The sequence below is a fragment of the Nelumbo lutea genome, chromosome 2 (genome assembly GCF_056320005.1).
Source record: "Nelumbo lutea isolate HS-2025 chromosome 2, American lotus-T2T, whole genome shotgun sequence".
Lineage (NCBI taxonomy): Eukaryota > Viridiplantae > Streptophyta > Magnoliopsida > Proteales > Nelumbonaceae > Nelumbo > Nelumbo lutea.
In genome coordinates, this window is record NC_142685.1 from 71,456,909 (window position 1) to 71,475,098 (window position 18,190).

General features: G+C 39.4%; 1 protein-coding gene across 2 annotated transcripts in view; it reads right to left on the reverse strand.

The window, feature by feature from the left end:
- Positions 1-18,190, reverse strand: part of RBL15 (RHOMBOID-like protein 15) — a 60,843-nt gene that overhangs the window by 18,152 nt on the left and 24,501 nt on the right. For both annotated transcript variants that reach the window (XM_088970937.1, XM_088970936.1), the window contains exons 7-8: positions 2,643-2,737; positions 2,500-2,569 (exon numbers count right to left, since the gene is read on the reverse strand). In XM_088970937.1, the coding sequence (XP_088827063.1) occupies positions 2,500-2,569; positions 2,643-2,737 (165 nt within the window). The remainder of the gene's footprint in view (positions 1-2,499; positions 2,570-2,642; positions 2,738-18,190) is intronic.

Sequence of the window (18,190 nt, forward strand, 5' to 3'; positions counted from 1 at the left end):
ATATACAGATGCCGATTATGCAGGATCTCCAGTAGATAGACGGTCCACTTCTGGTTACTGTACCTTCTTAGGAGGAAACTTAGTCACTTGGAGGAGTAAGAAGCAAAATGTAGTGGCTCGGTCAAGTGCAGAGGCAGAATTCAGGGCTATGGCACAAGGAGTGTGTGAATTACTCTGGTTGAAGATAATTTTAGAAGACCTGAAGATTCCACGAGAAGAGCCTATGAAACTATATTGTGACAACAAGTCAGCCATCAATATTGCTCACAATCTTGTTCAACATGATAGGACGAAGCACATCGAAATTGACCGACACTTTATAAAAGAGAAACTGGACAGCAAGTTGATTTGCACTCCCTATGTGTCTACAAAAGGACAACTGGCCGATGTACTTACTAAAGGGCTCAATAGTACAGACTTTCGAAGAATTATAGCCAAGCTGGGAATGGAGGATCTCTATTCACCAGCTTGAGGGGGAGTGTTGGAAAACGTGGGGTTATTGGTTCAGACCTGAAAATAGAATTGTATATAATCCTGGGAATGGAGGATCTTTCTATTTTCTTTTCTATCTTTTTCTTTCTTTCCATTTATTACAGCAGCTTACTGTATAAATATGCCCATTGGCAATAGAATGAAACATATCAGTATTCTACCATTCCAAAACACTAAGGAACCCCCCCCCCCCCAATTTGGTGGTTTCTAAGGACTCCCCCCCATGCCTGCCTTTCCCAGATTACCCATAAAGCTTCCATCAAAGTTCAGCTTCGGCTTATTTGGTTGGAGGCTTTCATTCCATTACCACACTGCCTTATGTCAGTTTGTGTCACTTTAGACCATGTCCTTACCATGTTATTGGTTGATAATACTTGGAATATATCCGATGTTTTTACCCAATGCACAGCTCTAAATGTTATGGCTTCAATCAATTCCTCCTTAGATCTGCTATTTTCATTAAAGTCCACACCATTGCTGCTCTTACTATCCTCCAGATAATCCTGCCTCTTTATTTCTTTTTCCTCAGGAAGTTGGGCCTCATTTAATTCATAAACTTAGTTTAGCTTGACTTACTTGTCCTTTTATATATGAAGGCAAGGCCTTCACTCCCATTCTTGAGCAATGTGGTACATGGAAAAACACTCAATGGTCAGTGTTACCATTGAGTTTTGTCCCAACTCCCACATTGCTCAAGAATGGAACTGAAAGCCTCACATTTATCTATAAAAGATCTTGCCTAAGAGGGCAACTCTCATACTTGAGTTGACTCGTGTTGGCATGTATTGACTTGTGTGTTGACATGTGTCAACTTATGAATATTTATGCGTTAAAAAATTTATATTTTATATAAAATACTAAATGTTTAATATAAAAGAAAATATATTTGCATATATAACATATAAAATATATAATATTAAGCACATATAGTGCATAAAATAATATATAATAATATAAAAATATTACACTTAAGAATATATTATATTTTATTGTGGGATGGGCCAGGCTTGAAGTGTTGGGACCAAGCCCGGCCCGAAATTTTCTGGTTTTAATACAGGTCGGGCTTGCACACAAAATCCTGGGCCCAGACCCAGAAATTTATGGGTTGGGCAAGGCCAGGCCAAGCGTGATCACCCCTACTTGCAATAACACAATGTTAGGCTTTCCCTATCAAGTATTTGATCACCATCCTCTTTCTTGCACTCCCCAACCCTATCACATTCCAACTAATGATTTTTATAGATACAACTCAGAAGAGAACCCAGAAATCTTACCACAACCTCCTTACTTGAAGCCCTTCCTCCTATCTCCCCTACCACTAAACTCTAGATCTCCCTAAATATCAAAGATTAACCATTCCACCTCAGTTCTTTTCTTTTTCTTTTTCTTTTTCTTTTTCTTTTTCTTTTTTTCCTCCTCTACCTTCCCTCCAACCTTTTCAGCCATTTGACCCCTCTCATTTTTTGAGGCTGATCCTATTCCTTTACTTCCACCAAAGATCTTTCTCATACACCAGATCATGGAACAACAAATTTAGGGTCTCTAGCCTCTAACATCAACAAACCAATTGACAACAAAAAGAACATCAGCTTACCAACCAAACCACATCTATTTCACCTTAAAACATTCTATAATTGTTTGTTATTCTTAAATTCCTAAATTTCACTGCATATAACATGTTCCATCATCATTAATGCAGTTCAGTTTCCTCAGTCTAGATCTATGTGTCAATGCATAAATATGTCATAATGGCACATGAGAATTACATATTTTAAATGAATGTTTCAGAAGCTGCACAAAAACAACATGAAGGGACAAAAAAGCATGGACAAGTCATGTTTATGGTAATAGAAAACATGCTTATTGTAGCCATATCAGTGTCAACATCCATGCCTGTATCAAGGTATCCTGACCTTATGCATGACAAACGACCAACAACTAGAACAATCATTTTCAGATTTAAAGAGGAAAAGATCCCACGGCAGCAACCAATTTGACAGTCAATACCTGAGCAGGTGTGGATTCTCTATGTGGGATCCATGAAGAAAGATTTCTCCATATACTTCCAGAGGCAAAACTGTTGCAAAATAACCAAATTAGACCCTTTTTTCCTCAACAGGCAAACAAAAAGCTCAAACCACATATCTTACCTTGGTGTTGTATTTTGGCTTGAATAAGTAGGGATGAAGCCAGATGTACTCCCTCCAGTACACAAAATAAATTTAGGTCGCCTCACGCAAGTGGACTGCAAATAATAATATCAAAAATTGCAAATTCATTTGGTCTTAGCATTAATAATAAATGTGCACATTTCGATGTGCTTCAGTTTAACACATAATTCCACAAGGCAGGCAAATTTATTTAACAAATTATATTTTAAATTACATCTGTGATTATATTTAACAAATTCCACAAGGCAGTGAAGGCAAGCAAATTTTAAGTTTAATTACATCTGTGATTATATTTTAACAAATTAAAATATTTCTTTTGGTAAAAACACAGGCCCAATATACTTACCTTTCAGTTGGACACATAGAACTTGCAGTATCAGGACAGGTGATCCACCCATTTAACCATTTCACTTTTTTTATCTTCACATGCAAGTTTGAATTCAACATTCTAAACACTGAGAGAAGGGTTTGCTTTATATAACCCTTTTCATCTCCCATTTGGAGACAACATAAAGAATCCTTTACCCCTATAGTGGTTCCTTTGATAATAAAACTACAAAGGCTAAAGTAGAGCTCTTACTGGGACGAGAATCAAGAAACAACTTCACATTTCATCTTTCATTAAAAATAGCTGTTCATCTAATGCAGTTAGATTGTTGTAGGAAGTAGTCCTTGGAACCCCCTTTCTAAATGAAATTAGAGAATTCACAATGGGTGGTTCAATTAAGACTCATTGAGTTCCAACTGGTCTCAATTGTATAGAAAATTAGCTTGTAAAATCTAGGGTTGGAAAAGTTAATTTTACACTAATATTTTTTTTGTTGATCAGCAACAATGAAAAAGATCCATTCATTAAATAATTAAAGCAGTTACTGTCAGAGTTAGGTTGAGAAGAAGAAGAAGAAAAAGAGAATTGAACGGGTGTTTCTAGGCTTGACCCACACCCAGAAAGTTGTATTTATATTAATATGATAAAAGGGCAATTCCGCGAGGGTACCACTTCAGTAGACTTGGGTTCGAATTTTGTTAATATTTGAATGGACCAAGGGATACAGTGTAGATTCAACAAATCAAGTACTCCTACAGTGTAATTTTACAAATTTTATTTTTCCTATTAATTATGAGAACCCAAACCCACACAAGATTCTTTGGTTTTCTCTTCATCTCCACTGCATCAAGATACCACCAATCGATTCTCAACAGCAATTCTCAAATTTGCTCGAATTCCAACTCTAGCAATTTCTGTGCTTCCACCTTGTTTGAGAAAATGATGAGGAATTGTATCACCTATTCCAATTGGACCTGAAAAGACTGCAATAATTTCCTTCCTCATTTCTGAAAAGTCCAATTCCAGACAGCTTCACTGCTGCCATCAACGTTGAGCTTGATGAAACCTCTAGATGATGGGGACCAAGGCCTAACAGCCTCCTTAAAAGAAGCAGCAGCTACCCCCCTCCATTTCCTTATCAGTTCGCCCCCAAAAATATCCTAAAAAGAGATCCAATGTCTTCACCCAATGGACCACTCTGATTGTGATATCCTCAATGATATCATCGCTGCTTCTTTTTTTGCCAAGAAAAATTATCTAATTCCTCTCTTCCCAGATTGTCCAGCACACTGCTGCCCTTGTACACTTCCATAATATTCTTTCCCTCTTCATTGGCCAACTAACAAAGGTAGAGGTGAACAGACTGTGTACATTAGGCAGAAGGTTCCATCTGCACCCAAACAAAGAAAGAAACCATTGCCAAATTAAAGAAGAAAAAGGGCAAGAAATTATTAAGTGATAGAAATACTCACCATTGACTTAGCAAAGAACACCAGTGAGGGGAAAGACACCAATCAGGTCTTTTTCTTTGCAGTAATTCACAGGTATTGATTCTTTCTAGAAACACTACCCAGAAAAAACCACCCACCCTATGCGGAATAGGTTTACTCCAGATCTCCTTAACCAAAAAAGACAACCCATGACTATCACTCGGCTGAACAAGGGATGAGAAAAAGGAAGCACAGGTGAAGGTACCGGAGGGTGACAGAGTCCAAATTTTCCTATCCCTTTTTGTAGTATCCAAACACACCCCTCAAGGTTTTGAAGTAAACTCATGGCACTAACTTCTTGGGGTAAAAGTGGGATTGCAGGAATCAACTTGGAAGATGGAGAGTTGTAGAGGTTTGCAGAGATTCTAGGGTGTGAGATTAGAGCGTGGCCTGTCATATACTTAGGCTTGCCATTAGGAGGGAACCCTAGATGTGATGGCTTTTTGGAAGCTGATCGTGGAAAGGTTTGTAAGAAAATTAGCCATTTGGAAATGAAATTACATCTCTTTGGGTGGAAGAATTACTCTAATTAGAGCAACACTGGCAAGTCCTCCCATTTATTTCCTATCTAGCTTTCGAATACCAACCAGGATAGCAGGGCAACTAGAGAAGTACATGAGGGATTTTCTGTGGGAACCAAGAGAAGGAAAAAAGGACCACCTAGTAAATTGGGAATATGTTAGTAAACCTAAAGGAAGAAGGGGATCTTGGGTAAGGGAACTTAGTCTCTAGAAACACTGCCCCCCCCCCCCACGGAAAATGGTTGTGGAGATTTCCCTTCAAGAGTGAAAGACCATGGCACAAGGTAATAGTAAGCATCCGTGGGTTGGAGGTTGGAATGCAAAAATTGGTAAGGGAAATACGTGTCATATGTTGCAAAAAAATAAGGTTGTCTGTTTGCCTTTCTCCTCACTTGTGCTTCTTGTGTAAGAACAATGGTGAGACCCTTTCTCATTTACCAATCTCATATTTCTTTGTGTCTAAAATTTGGGAGATCTTTAATTCTCTCTTCGAGCACAAGTGGTACCCCCCGTCAAGATGTGGTGGATCTATTCAATCCTAACTTCTTGAGGCAACCAAAGGAAAGGGGGAAAGAATTGTGGAATTCCACAAAGGTAGCAGTTTGTTGGGTGGTGTGGGCAGAGAGAAATAATAGAGTATTCTTGGAGAAGAGCAAGACTCTAGAGGAAGTGATTGATAGTATAAAAATAAAGGTAGCATTTTGGATAAATACCATAGACATTTTCAATTCCTTCTCAATAATTTACTTCTCAAGGGCTTGGCTTGAAATAGCACAATCTTCAAGAGTAAAAGATAGAGTTAAGATGGAGTGGAAACCCCTAGTAGGTATTGAAAGCTGAACCACTGTAGCCGAAGTAGCAGAAAAGAGGAGAAGAAGAAGAGATGCTGGAATGTCGAACTGTACTAGCAAGTCGACCATGCTTTTATTTATATTTAAATATAGTACAAGATACAAGAGATTATTGGAATGCCCCTGATTAGTGATGGGACACCCAGTTAACTTAAAAGATAAAGCAGGCTTAGGCCCATTAACACAGGCCCAGTTACAAGATAACTTAAACTTAAGTATGGACTAATAAGAACTCTTATCGGTCGAACACTCATACAAAGAGACATCATTCTAACATTCTAACACTCCCCCTCAACCTAAGCATGGATATCAATCATGTTTAACTTGCCAAGTATGTCCCTGAACTTTGTTGTTGCCAGTCCTTTAGTCAATACATCTGCAATTTGCATCTCTGATAGAGTATAAGGCACACAGAATTCTCCTGAAACAATTCTCTCTCTGACAAGTGTCGACCAATTTCAATATGTTTTGTCCTGTCATGTTGCACGGGGTTGTTGGCAATGTTGATAGCAGCTTTATTATCACAATACAGCCTAAGAGGACCCTCAGCCTTAATACCAAGCTCATTAAGAAGAGTTTTGAGCCATAAGGGTTCAGCAACCCCGTGTTCCATAGCTCGGTATTCTACTTCTGCACTTGATCTAGCCACAACATTCTGCTTCTTACTGCGCCATGTAACCAGGTTTCCTCCCAAGAATGTACGGTAACCTGAGGTTGATTTTCTGTCCCCAACAGACCCAGCTCAATCAGCATCAGTGTAGGCTTCAATTTCAAGTCTGTTGTTTTTCCTGAATAGAATTCCCTTCCTTGGGCAAGTCTTCAAGTATCTGAGAATTCTTTCCACTGCTCTCATATGAAGGATCTTTGGTGAGTGCATGAATTGACTGACAACATGCACTGCATAGGCAATGTCTGGCCGAGTAAGGGATAAGTAAATCAGTTTTCCTACCAACTTTTGGTACCTCTCTTTATCACAGTATTCCTCACCCATTAATTCTTGTAGTCCATTGGTTCGGTTCTATTGGAGTGTCTGATGGCCTGCACCCCATCATGCTTGTTTCCTCTATGAGATCTAGCACATATTTTCGCTGACATGTGTAGATTCCTTCTCTTGATCTAACAACTTCAATCCCAAGAAAATATCTCCGATTTCCTAGGTCTTTGATCTCAAATTCTGAAGCTAAGAACTCCTTCAACCTCTTCATCTCTTCCACATCATTTCCAGTAATCACCATATCATCTACATAAACAATGAGAGCCGTAAGTTTGTTATCATGTCTCCTTGTAAACAATGTATGATCCGCATTGTTCTGAGTGTACCCCACTTTCTTCATGGTCATACAAAGTCTCTCAAACCATGCTCGGGGAGACTGCTTCAAACCATATAATGCTTTCCTTAGTTTATACACCTTTCCAACATCATAACCAGGTGGAGGTTCCATGAATACCTCTTCATGAAGATCACCATTTAGGAAGGCATTCTTCACATCCAGCTGATGGAGTTCCCAAGAGAAATTTGTTGCTAGTGACAGTAGAACCCTAATTGTGTTGAGCTTTGCTACAGGAGCAAATGTTTCATTGTAGTCAATTCCTTCCTTTTGTGTAAATCCCTTTGCCACAAGTCGGGCCTTGTACCTCTCGATTGACCCATCTTCCCTGTGCTTTACTGTGAATACCCACTTGCACCCAACGGTGCCTTTCCCCTCTGGCAAGTCCACCAATTCCCACGTTCTTGATTTCATTAGGGCTTTCATCTCTTCATTCATGGCTTCTTTCCACCTTGGATCAGATGCCTCCTCTGAGTACCTGGAGGGACACATACAGAGGAAGGAGCAGACACAAAGGAGCGATAGGCAGGAGATAAGTGTGAGTAAGAAACATAATCAGCAATGGAATGTCGGGTGGTACAAGAACGAACAGGCTTACGGAGAGCAATAGAAACATCAAAATCCGAAGTGAGTGAGTCAGAGTTACCTTGGATTACAGAGACAGATTGATTTGAGTTCAACTGGTTGCAATCATGAGGTTGAGGGCCCTTCTTCCTTCTATTGTATGTAAGTATCTCTTTCTCTTGCCAACAGGAACCTTCAGAAGCATCTGCTATATCAGGAGAAGTATCTGGCACACTGGGAGCCTCACTAGGTTGACTCGGAATGTCACAGCTAGGAGTGGTGGAAGGAGATGAAAGGGGAACAAAAAAGAAGGGAGAATGAGAATCCTCTTCCAACCCACTACTCTCCCCTGAAGAGGATTTGGAGAAGACTAGAAATAGGGTTGAAACTCAAAAAAGACTACATCTCTGGTGACATATTTTTTCTTGGAGACAGGATCATAACACTTATACCCCTTTTGTGTAGGAGAGTACCCCAAAAATATTCCCTTCGTAGCCTTGGGATCCAGCTTGGCTTTCTTTGGATCCTTCACATGTATGAAGCATGTACAGCCAAAAACTCGTGGAGGAAGACGAAACTCTGAAAGGATGGGACACAAAACAGAGAAAGGAATCTTCATACCCAATACCTTAGATGGCATCCGATTTATCGGGTATGATGCAGTGAGAATAGCTTGAAACTAATATTGCTTGGGCACTTGGTGCTGGAAAAGTAGGGCTCGAGCTGTCTCCAATAGGTGCATGTTCTTGCGCTCAGCAACCCCGTTTTGCTGAGGGGTATAAGCACATGATAATTGGTGTAACATGCCTGCATCTTCCATGAATGAGTTCAGGGATCTTTCAAAGTATTCAGCTGCATTGTCCGACCGGAATTGCTTATCTTCTTCTCAAATTATGTTTCAATCATCTTGCAAAAAATCATGGTTATCTGTGGAACTTCATCACGCCCTTTTAACAGATAAATCCAAGTGCACCGAGAATAATGGTCAATAAAACTGATAAAGTAACGGAAGCCATCAATAGATACAATGGGTGAAGGTCCCCAAACATCCGAATGAACCAAATCAAAAGGAGCACGAATTTCATTACTAGAAAATGGATACATTGTTTTGACATTTGACACACATCACAAATTAAACTTTGACTTGGAATTCCCTTACATAGTTCAAGAAACAACATTGCTAAAGAAGAGAAAGACACATGACCTAGCCTAGCATGCCACAGATGCAACCTAGCTATTGACTCCACACTTTCCAGACTATTAGTAGCAGAAGCTTGTAGGGCTGAGCTGATGTCTGCATCAAAATAGTAGAGGCCCCCATACTCATGACCACACCCAATCGTTCTCCTTGTCAATCTATCCTGGAAAACACAATGAGAGGGAAAAAAAGTTATACTGCAATTCAAATTTTTTGTAAGCTTTGAAACAGACAACAGATTTGAGGTAAGACTAGGAACATGTAGGACTGATTTAAGAGAGAGATCCTTGCTTAGGTCAACCACCCTCTTTCCAGAGATGGTGGAGAGAGACCCATCAGCCACTCTCATCTTATCCTAGCCAGACAACAAATGATATGAAGAGAATAAGGAGGGCATGTGTCATATGGTCAGTGGCTCCGGAATCAATCACCCAAGAGGTAGAACTAAAGGAACTAGTTGCACTAAATGCAGAGGTTGTACCTGATTTGGCAAGAGAGGTGGAAGCTAAAGGATTGTTCTTCAAACGGGCTAATGCCCGGCTGAGAACCTCTACCTCACTAGCTGTGAAGCCCTAAGTACTTGGTCCAGAGGAGTCGGCAGCCTGCCCTGGGAAGGAAGAGAACACTATCGGAGTACTCTGTGAGTTGTCACTACTGTTGTTGGTGGCAAGATTCCCACTTGCTAAGTGACCCTTATGTTGCCTTTTTTCCTTTCTCAAAGCAGCTGGCTTCATATGAGGATACAAGACCCAACATTTCTCCTTTGTGTGTTTCTCACCACCACAATGGGTACACTTGAGGGACTTCTTGTCTAAATATCTATTTCCCTTAGTGAAGACTAGGGTGAATGTTCTCCGGATAGTCCAGTTGACTGCATCTGGGAGTCAACTTGCATCTCCCTTCTCCTGACTTCTTCATTCCTCACCAGGTAATAGATATGGTGAAGCTCCGGTAATTCATCTCTCCCTAGAATTTGTGACCTTATACCCTCATACACTGGGTCTAGGCCAGCCAGAAAATTGAAGGCTCTGCTCTCTTCAATTTGCTTATCATGTCTCTCCTTGTCCCTAGCATTTTCCCAATCTAATATCAAGTGATGATCAAGTTCTTCCCAAAGACCATCCAGAGTTACAAAGTATGCTGCAATTGTCATATCTCCTTGCCTTAAGGCAGCAATGTCTTGATTCAATTTGTAGATTCTAGCATTGTTTTTCTTCTGTACATAGGTCTTAGACACATTTTCCCAAATCTTGGTTGCTGTAGTAAAGTGATGAACAGTCCTAGCAACCCGAGGAGTCATAGAGGCAAGCAACCAGAACATAACTGTGGCATTCTCCTTGCGCCACATAGCATAATTTGCACTGCCAACATCAGGTTCCATCTTGCTCCCATCAAGGTAGGTTGCGAGGTCACGGGAAGTAATAAACAGCATTGCAAAAACAGACCACTCCCTGAAGTTGTATTCGTCCAGTAGCACACTTGTAATCTGCAGGTTGTGCAGATTAGGGTTTTCCAGATTTGAAGACCTTGCCGCAGGTCTGTTATCCCTAGAAGAAACATCTCCGGATATTGAAGACATCCTGACCGCAGCCCCTGTGTAGATGGCACTGATTTAAGACTAACTAAAGTGACCTTAGCAAGCCCTGACAGCTCGCAACAAAGTTTCAGACTTGCCGAGACTGTCACGGTTCTGAAACAGTTCAGTTACAGCAGCAAATGAGGTGTTCTGAAACTGTAAAGAGAGTTCCCCTCCTTACAGCCAACACTAGGACTGCTGAAATCAGTCTAAAACTAGGTCCATCCTATACAAACCTCTCTTAGCAGCCGAATAGCTGCTAACTACTAGAAACTAGTAGGACATCAGCTTCTGGGTCTTACCTCCCTTGTGCCCTACAACCAAGGGAAACCCTAGGTCGAACCTTGTGTTGTTCTCCTTCAACCCTAGGGTTTCACAGCAGCAACCCAGATAAAAACAAGAAAAAAGACAGCAAGAGAGAGGAGATGGCGTCGACAGTAACCAGGAAGGTGCTCAATGCTCTGATACCATGAAAGCTGAACCATTGTAGCCAAAGTAGCAAAAAAGAGGAGAAGAAGAAGATATGCTAGAATGTTGAACTGTACAAGCCAGTCGACCATGCTATTATTTATATTTGAATATAGTACAAGATACAAGAGATTACTGGAATGCCCCTGATTAGTGATGGGACACCCAGTTAACTTAAAACATAAAACAGACTTAGGCCCATTAACACAGGCCCAGTTACAGGATAACTTAAACTTAAGTATGGACTAATAAGAACTCTTATCAGCCGAACACTCGTACAAAGAGACATCATTCTAACATTCTAACAGTTATTAAAGTAAAATTGAATTTCAATGGGACCTCCCTCAGAAACCCAGGTATGGTTGGAATAGGAGAGGTCATCAGAGATTCAAGGAAGAGGATTGTGGCAATGTTTTTAGGGCCAATTGGGTGGAGAAACTCTTTGGTGTTGACTTTGTTGCAATGTCTCGGACTAGCTAAAGAGCTGGGATAGTGATTTAAAAGGTGCGCCTAGGCGCACAGGCAAGGCACATTTCAAGGTATGCGCCTCACCTAGGTCCTAGGCGCAGCCCTATCAAAAGGCGCACGCCTAGTGAGCCTAGGCGTGCACCTAATGCGCCATACGCCTCAGCCCAGGCATACGCCTTTTGAAAATTTGACGTTTTTTGGTAATGTTGTTCATTCATGCATCCTAATAAAATGTTGTTCATTCATTCATCCTAATAAAATGTCTTCAAAAAAAGCAATTAAAACTATAAAATCATTATTTTTTGTGTGAAAAATAAGAATTTAAGACCTAACGTGGACTTGTTTGGGCTTGCCTCGAGGGGCATGGCATAAAGGCGGCTCGTAGAATCAGGAATGTAATATGTTTAACATTACATTAGCTACTTCAAGTAATGCAATTGAGTGAAAAAAGATATTAGAGGTTTTACATGCTTGAAAATGTTTTATATGTTTGATTTTATTTTTAAATTCTCATTTGAATATGCTTTACATCTTATGTTTATGTATTTTAATTTTAGATAATAGGTTTTTTAAAACATTATTTTAAATTTTAGGTTTATATTTTTTATTAATAATATGTTCAATACTTTTCGTTTTTTTTTTTTTGAACTTTTTGGCTTTTTCTGAATTTTCTGATATTTTCTATTTTTTTGTATTTTTACACCTTGCTTCAAAAAGGCGCGCACCTCGCCTTGCGCCTTGCGCCTCAAGCGCAAATTGACCCCTGTGCCTTTTTTGCGCCTTGCGCTTTTAAAACACTAAGTTGGGATTCAAAATGATTGAGGCAAAAGGAGACTCGCAAGTAGTTATCTCTTGAATAAAACCCACCAAGCATATTCCTTGGGCACTTCGGCATGTGTTAAGAGAAGTGGAAAAGATTACAAGAGAAATAGAGGTTGAATTCAAGTGGATTAGGAGGAGAGCAAATGGATTAGCTCACTCTTTAGCCAAACAAGGGATTATGAAGCAACAAGGCATCCTTGTAACTTGTTGTAACTTGGGCTTGAAGAGGAGATCGACACTTTGGTCAATAAAAAAATGATCCCAAAACTTAACAAGAGTTCCAAACCTGATATTATATCTGATATATGGTAATAAAAAAGGTAGAATATCGTGAATGGACTTCCAAGGAGAAGATCTTGTAGCCTAGCCAAAGTTCCAATATCCTAGCCATTAGCTGCAAGCCAATGAATGCTAATGATCACCTTTGTGCACAACTTATCTCCATCAAAAGGCAATATCCACAACTGTTTCCCGAACGATGCAATAATCCTCTCTTGTACATTACCGACACCTAACCCTCCAAGCTTCTTGCTTCTACACAACACTTCTCAACTTACTCTATAGTCCTTCTTTACCTCCCCTGGCTCCAATAAAAAAACCCCTCATCAATTTCCCTAGCCTTCTACCTAACCCATCCAAAATCCTAAAGATGGACAAAAAGTAAACATGCAAGTTGGATAATTTGTATCTCTAATTATAGTGACCCTTCCTCCTAGGGACAAATAACTACTCCACGAGGCCAATCTCTTGGTGAATTGATCAATCACAAGGTTCCAAAAGTTGCAACTCCTTGGATTATCCCCCAAAGGTAAACCCAAGTCATAGGCCATTGAGAAACCATACCACCCAAAATTCCTACATTTTTTGTTATCGCCCTTTCTCACCCATCTAAGAACACCCCTTTCACAAAACAAGCTTGTATCATCAACAAAATGTAGGTGATTAATCGGTACCTCTTATCTTCCCACCCGCCACAGACTTAATCTTCTAGAATCCGCTCCAAGGTTTAAAATGTCAATAACGATGTCGATGGAAATGTCACTCACCCAAATCAAGGACATATTTCGAAATGTCGGAAATGCTAATAGTGAAGGGAAGGGAGATCCATCATATGGATGGCCGAACCATGTAGGGTGGCTGGGCGAAATTTCAAAATTTTTCCTTCTCCCTTCCGGGAATCGTATTCCCTGTTTTAGAAAAACTACATTTTTCAAGGTTCGTTCTTGAAACAAACTGGACCAGATCTGTAACCAAAAGGAGGGAGGGATATACCTGATACGAAATCCACAAACGTAGCTCCCAACGTAAGTGTTCACGCCCAAAGAGGTCACTAAATCCTGCATCCGCTGAAGGGAACTGAGAACAACTTCAAAAATCAGAATCAAGACCAAATCTTGATCAGTTCAAGAACTGGAGATCGAACAGGGTAGGGCGGCAAGAACAGAGGAAAGAACTGGATTCAGTAGAAGTGTTTAACAGAAGGAATTTGCCCTCTATTTATAACCTTCCAAGATTAGCTTCCTAATCCTATTAGGAAAGGATTCTTTTATCCAAATCTTTATTTGGATCTGAACTCTTAAGTGGATAAGATTTATCTTATCCTCTTGCTTATCCAAATCCATATTTCTAAATCCATATTAGCCCATATTTAATTAATCACATTAACCCAGTTCGAAATGGGCTTTAGGCCCGTTAACTTATCAAGCTCACTTCCCTTTTAATTTGCTGGCTAACTTGGCTCTCTTTGAATGGCGTGGGACCATAACATTGATCTCCGCAAAAGTCATATGGGTTCAGCCTAGCCTCTGTTACAAGGCTTGGCCGAATTCACTACTGAACACAGTGAACCCCTGAGCCCATCAGTATGGGCTCTTAGTAGGCCCAACATTTGCACTAAAAGGTCATTGCGTCCAGCCACATTATGAAGGCCCAAGGATTGTGGTCTTAAGTGATATTAGCCATCAGGTATATAAGCCCTAAATGGTCTTACACTTAACCTCTCAACCCATAATGATCAAACACTGCCCGACAAGAGATGACCTCTCCCTTGGATAATGGTATGAAAACCTTATTGCATGTCAATATTTCATTGGGCTTCAGCCACTAATACAGAACATCATGGTGGACGTCCAAGAAATACAGTTGCAATTAAAAACAAACAGCAATGGATTTATATCACAAAATGCATCGCTTGCATATGGATTTCTTGGTGGTGTTGGTGGTTCTTGTCATCAACAAGAACCCAATCCGAGAAATATAGCTACAATTAAAAACAAACAATCCATACCGATGTCATCGAAGACACAGCATATCTTGATGGTGTTGGTGGTTCTTGCCATCAACAAGAACCCATACGCATCTATGACCTACACAACCTAACACGTCAAATCAGCCACATTGCCAATTAGCCTTATACGATATGCAACACTCCCCTAAACCAAACCAATACCTCATTGTACACCCATGCTTTTGAGTTGAAAAGGGGCAACAGGCAACCTGGACTCAAAAATAGACCACCATCGCTCCATACCAATTGTTCATTGCCATTAATTACATAAGAAAAAAATAATGATATAGACAAAATCTAGTTTAAAGCAAATCAATTAAATGGACACGGTCTAGTAATACAATCATGTGCACTTGCCCTCTCTTGGAGTTGTTCAAGAACCATATCACAACTGCCAAGTCCTCCTTTGGGAGCAAGTCCATCTTAAAAGAAATCCACAAGGATCGTGCATCCACCGACTACAACAAATACTCCACTCATCACTAAACTACTAAGCAATTATACCCTAAACACAATAACCAAATCAACCCAACAGACAACATTGAGACAACACCAAAGGTTATCACTTCAACTTCCCCTTCACTGCTCTTTTGGGCCCTGCAGCAATGGCAAACTCTACCGCTACCTACCCTTACTGCCTAGGAGCTAGGTAGGGAGACACCACCGTGCTACTTTGCTTTGGTCTCTCCTTGCCCGGGGAAACTTATGTTTGTAAGTAGAGGCAATAGAGGGAGAGACATTAACAATCTCACAAGATGGGGGCTACAATGCTAGTACTTTCAGGAGATTGCTCTACCCCCTGTGGTGCCACATGCAATTCCAACAAGCAAGTCTACACCATAATCAACATCGTCTGGCACGTAGGTTGCCAAACCTACCAGCCCCTCACTAAATGGTAATGCATCCGGGTCCAATCCATTATTTCTTAACATCCTACGAAGCCTATTAATTTCATCATGAAGTGCCTCATTCTGCTTTCTCGTCGAAGCGTGTACTCGTTGGCCTTCATACAAAGAATTTGATATTCTAGAGAATCCATGCAGAATTTGCAAAATCCCTAAAAAATCAAGTTAGAAGTTGGTTGACAAATCTCAACACTAGCAGTAAGCAAGGTTTCAAATTTCGATATGATACGCCCGATACAAGATACGCATAGAAATCGTGCATATCGCCTTTTTTCATGCACATCGGGAGCGTATCAGTAGCGTATCAACGAAAAAGATACGGCCAAAAACTAAAAAAATATAAAGGGGAAAAATAAGCTTATTTTCCCTGAAATAAGCTTTCTTTCACCCCCCCCCAAATGTCTCTAAAACTCAAAACCTCATTCCTAAAGTGCTACATTTGAAAAAATTTGCAAGAAACAAGTGTGAATTGTTAATATTTTTTCAAGATTTTTCAAATTTTGAAAACAAATATGGTAAAAGTAGGTAAATTTTTTCAATTTTTTATAATATCTTATAATTTCTTTTTTTCACGAATGTATAAATTTATGTGAATCTACATTTCTTACATTATAAATCATAATTTTTTTGTGTTATCGGAAGATTTATGGAAATTTCATGAATATATCTAGGGAAAAAATTAACAAAAATAGTAATTTTTTCTCTGCCTATAAAGACTAAATATGTTTTATATCTATGGATTTATCTATCATATCCATGGAGCAATTGAAATTTTTTCTTTAATATTTTCTTTTAATTTTTTTATTTTTAGAATTAAAAAATAAAGAATAATTAATTATATTTTATCATTTCATCACAACAATTGAATATATTATAATTCCATGGACGATTTATCATATCCAAACACCAATTGAAATTTCTTCTTTAATAATTATTTTTTTAATTTTTTATTTTTAGAATTAATAAATAATTTAAAAATTACAGTTAAGCATATGATTTTTAAAGAAATTACAATTAACTACAACATATTTCTTCATAAAACCATTAAAATATATTAATTTAATGTATATACACCTCATTGAGGTCTTATATTTAGTGTTGATGATGTATTTTTATGATTTATTAAAGTATTTATAGTGTTTCCAAATGTATCTACGCGTATCTTAGTTTTTCTCCGATATGCATGCGTATCCAAAGCGTATCTCGATACATCTCTTAAAATTGCTTTCCCGACACACTTAGTGTTTCTAATACTTTGAACCTTGGCAGTAAGTCAACTTGTATATAACTCAAAGCATGTATTCAATGGTAAAAATACCTTTTGCCCCCTCCGACCCCGCCCGTGACCAACATCTTCTCTATCAGAAAATGGTTCCTCGCCCACACTATGGCCCCCTGGGTCAACAAACTACATATAAACACCAAAGGTTAATTACTACCATGTACTGGGGTCACATAAAGGACTCCACAGAAAAAAAAAAAATAATATCATTAATTCAACTTATACAGCCCTCTGACCGAACCTCCACTAAGGCCACCTCCTCGCTAATAAGGTTCAAAACCTCAACAACTTGTAACAGGTTTACAAATCCATATGAGAGCTTCAGTCTCCCCACAACTAAACAAATAAAAACTACGAACACCATAAGTAGAGGAACAAAAGTGACAACCGTTTTCCGCCTATCTTTCTTTAACAAATCAACTCTCTTCAGCTTCCACTGATACCCCATGTTCCCCCACTTTAACAGACGATGACTGGCATCAGGGAACTAAAGGACAGAATAGCGTTGTGTGCTCCTAAAGCCATGCCTACAAAAAGCAATCAACCAACAAATGACACTCAATTGAATGTGATTAACATCCTCAATCAACCAAGAATTCATGTACACATTTACCCCAAGCATAATCACCGATATGTCATAAATCATCAACGTACCCAGCCCAGAAAGAGCTCACCCTCGATCTGCCTTGGGGAAACAACACATAACCAAATAAGAACAAAATAATCAGCTTCACCACCTCCTCAATGTGCTCCTCACCATATAACAAAATAATCTTTTTTAGCCTACGCCACACCAGATCCAATTGTATAGAGGTAGAGTGATTTTCATCAAATCCAAACGATGTTTTGAACAATCCACTACCAGGAAGGCCTTCCGATAGGGCAACTGTACTACCCAATAGGCCAAGCCCCGTTATCAAGGCAACATCAGCCTCGCTGAATTGCACAGTCCTTTCACCAACTATAAAGCACTGGCTAGTTGAGTCCCACGATTTTACTAGATAACTCAAAAGGGACGTCTCCATAGCCACCTGTGGCAAATCCAAGAAGTTCCCAAAGGGAGTCTGTTGGAACCTTCTCTTGTGCTCCAAACTTAGAGACAAACTCTACAGCATCTCCCTAAATCGTTCCGTGGAGCACCATGTCCCAATTTTGTCACTTGGCATTTCCTGTCAGGAACTTAACATCCTAACGTTAGCACAAGAGACAATCAGAACACAATGTACCATTTCAATTTCATACAAACAATGACAAAACTCAATTATCACTCAACAAAACCAAGAAATCAACTCCCAACAATAAACCATCTAATACAGGGTATTTACCAAAAGAAATGAACTGTACAATTAAATAACAGTTCACCATAATGCCTGTTGCTTGAATGCCTAACAAAATGCAAATATTCCAACTCCATTTAGAGAGACGACACAAGAAGTAAT